The sequence below is a fragment of the Octopus bimaculoides genome, chromosome 23 (assembly GCF_001194135.2).
Source record: "Octopus bimaculoides isolate UCB-OBI-ISO-001 chromosome 23, ASM119413v2, whole genome shotgun sequence".
NCBI lineage: Eukaryota > Metazoa > Mollusca > Cephalopoda > Octopoda > Octopodidae > Octopus > Octopus bimaculoides.
The window spans coordinates 10,660,339-10,662,919 of NC_069003.1; the positions used below are offsets into that span (position 1 = coordinate 10,660,339).

General features: G+C 36.0%; 1 protein-coding gene across 1 annotated transcript in view; it reads right to left on the reverse strand.

Annotated features, from left to right (window-relative positions):
* The window catches only part of LOC106879157 (uncharacterized), a 42,512-nt gene that overhangs the window by 2,370 nt on the left and 37,561 nt on the right, over positions 1 to 2,581 (reverse strand). The window contains exons 20-23 of the mRNA XM_052976147.1: positions 1,606 to 1,769; positions 1,262 to 1,353; positions 858 to 1,054; positions 263 to 424 (exon numbers count right to left, since the gene is read on the reverse strand). Coding sequence (XP_052832107.1) covers positions 263 to 424; positions 858 to 1,054; positions 1,262 to 1,353; positions 1,606 to 1,769 — 615 coding nt within the window. The remainder of the gene's footprint in view (positions 1 to 262; positions 425 to 857; positions 1,055 to 1,261; positions 1,354 to 1,605; positions 1,770 to 2,581) is intronic.

Below are 2,581 nucleotides of genomic sequence, written 5' to 3' on the forward strand. Positions count from 1 at the left end.
ATATATACATATATATATATGTGTGTATCTTTCCTGCCATTGCTTGACAACTGATGCTGGTTTGTTTATGCCCCAGTAACTTAGCGGTTTGGCAAAAGACACCGATAGAATAAGTACTAGGCTTTACAAAGAATAAGTCCTGGGGTCAATTTCTTTGACTAAAACCCTGTAAAAGCAGTGCTCCAGCATGGCTGCAGTCAAATGGCTGAAACAAGTAAAAGAATAAAAGAATTGCTCCCAAGGGGACACTACTCATACTCACACAATAGACAATGCATAAAATTGTCCGTTATTTTTGGGTCGAATCAAGAAAGTCCCGTCGGGTTTGCCCTCAAGCAGTTTTTCAGCCTCGTCTCGTTGGCATGACATAAGCCATAAGCTCTCCTGTCGATGGGGAAGGTCGTCAGAAACTGAACTGTTATCACTGCAAAGAAAGAAAAGGAAAAACGCTACATGTATAATTATATGTATTTACAAAGCTCTCTAGTAAATATATATTTGAATGAAAATATACGTCCACAGCATTCTGAGGATATCTATCACTTATTTCTATCCTGAAATACTTCGTTCATAATGTTATTCCCATTTTCCATCATTAACTATCAGTAACTTCATAATGAATCATAAACTGATCCAAAATAATTTGTGTACTTGTTCTTCCTTATTTACAGATTCAAAATGAATAATAAAAAATTATATTTTTTGCAAGGAAATTGAAAAAAAAAAAACCTTGTATGTTAAGAGGTTAATATCAACATTTGAGATATGTAAATTTGTGTGTGTGTGTTCATATGACAAAACAAAGGGTCCGTTATATAAAAGATGGGAAGAAAGAAAACAAAATGTGGTTGACTTACTTTTCTTTACGTCCTTCTAATTGGTTATCTAAGAAGTCTTGGCTCATACCATTCTGAAGTAATAATCTGTAATGATAAAGATAGAAATAAGTGAGATGGTGAGAGGAAGAGGTAAAGAAAGATAGAGAAAGGGCAAAAGAGAAGAGAAAGATAGAGAAAGGGCAAAAGAGAAGAGAAAGATAGAGAAAGGGCAAAAGAGAAGAGAAAGCCAGAAAGAGAGAGAAAGATAGAGAGGGCTACAAATAAAAAAGAAATAGAAAGAGTGAGACAGTGAAAAAGATGAGAGAAGATATGAGAGAGAGAGAGAGAAAGAATGAAAGAATATAGAAAGTAAAAAAGTAGAGATAATGTGCTTTACACAACCATTTATGTGAATTATAATTATCACTTAAGTCTGGCAATACCTTCTTCTTCAATTCAGCTGGGGAATTCACCATGATAGCAATATGAGCCAAACTGATATCACCATTCCCATCGAATGGTGCTTTCCCATTTCCTAATTGGACGAGCCAGGTTGAAAACTGTTTTGCACATTGGTCCCCATGTACTAAAGCTCACACATTAGTAGTGAAGGAGAATTTCAGTACTTTATTCCATAGGTATGAAGACTTCATGCATGCTTTTATTTCATCAGATCTTGTTCGTCTCACAATGACTGGTAATGTCTGTCTGAAGTCTCCTGATAAAACTAATGTAACTACCCCCACCATAGATTTATTGATGCCTCTGATGTCCTGTAAGGTCTTACCAAGAGCTTCCATTACACCTGTATGTGACATGATGCATTCATCCCAAATGATAAGGTGGCACTGGCACAACACTTCAAGTGAACCTGAATCTTTGCTTATGTTACAAATTGGATTGTCATTTGTGACCAGGTTTAATGGCAATTTAAATGAGCTGTTTGTCCTCCTGGGAGAATGGTGGCAGCAAAGCCAGACAATGGTATGGCAACTGAAATTCTTTTTTGTTACCTTACCTTGGAGAGAAGTAATGTTACAAATGTTCTACCTGTGCTACCAGGAACATCAAGAAAGAAAATTCCTCTGCTTTTTTCTAGCGATTGTGGACCACCGCATGCATACACACACGCACGCACACACACAGAGATACTAAACATCAGATGAAATGGACATGTGTGTGTGTGTGTGAACATATATAAATAGGCATACATCTTTCTTGTATGTGTGTGCATGTGGGTGAGAGAGAAAGAGAGAGTGTCACTTAGAATTCTCTCTCTCTCTCACACACACACATAGAAAAAGATGTATGCATATGTATTTATGTATGTACATATACATAACACACCCCTTCACACACACATATGAATGTATACAAACATACGTTACAAAAACACATGTGCGTGTGTGACTGGCTACAAAAACATAGAGCTGAACAAGGTGTGCAAGAAGAAAATAAATATATTTCATGGAAATTAACGAAGTGTACGAGTTCAGAACGAAATGAAACCTTGTATGAGTATGAGAGAGAGAGAGAGAGAGAGAGAGAGAGAGAGAGAGAGAGAACATTGCAAACAATGAATGAGACAAACATGGAATAAATAAATCGTATAAATAAAAGCATGTTGAAAAGTATCTCGTCCCAAATATTTAAATTTGTGAACATTGTAAATATTTCTCTCAGTAATTTATCATACATTATTTACATCTGACGGATATTTATCCTCATCTTGTTTGTTGTTAACACAACGTTTCGGCTGATAT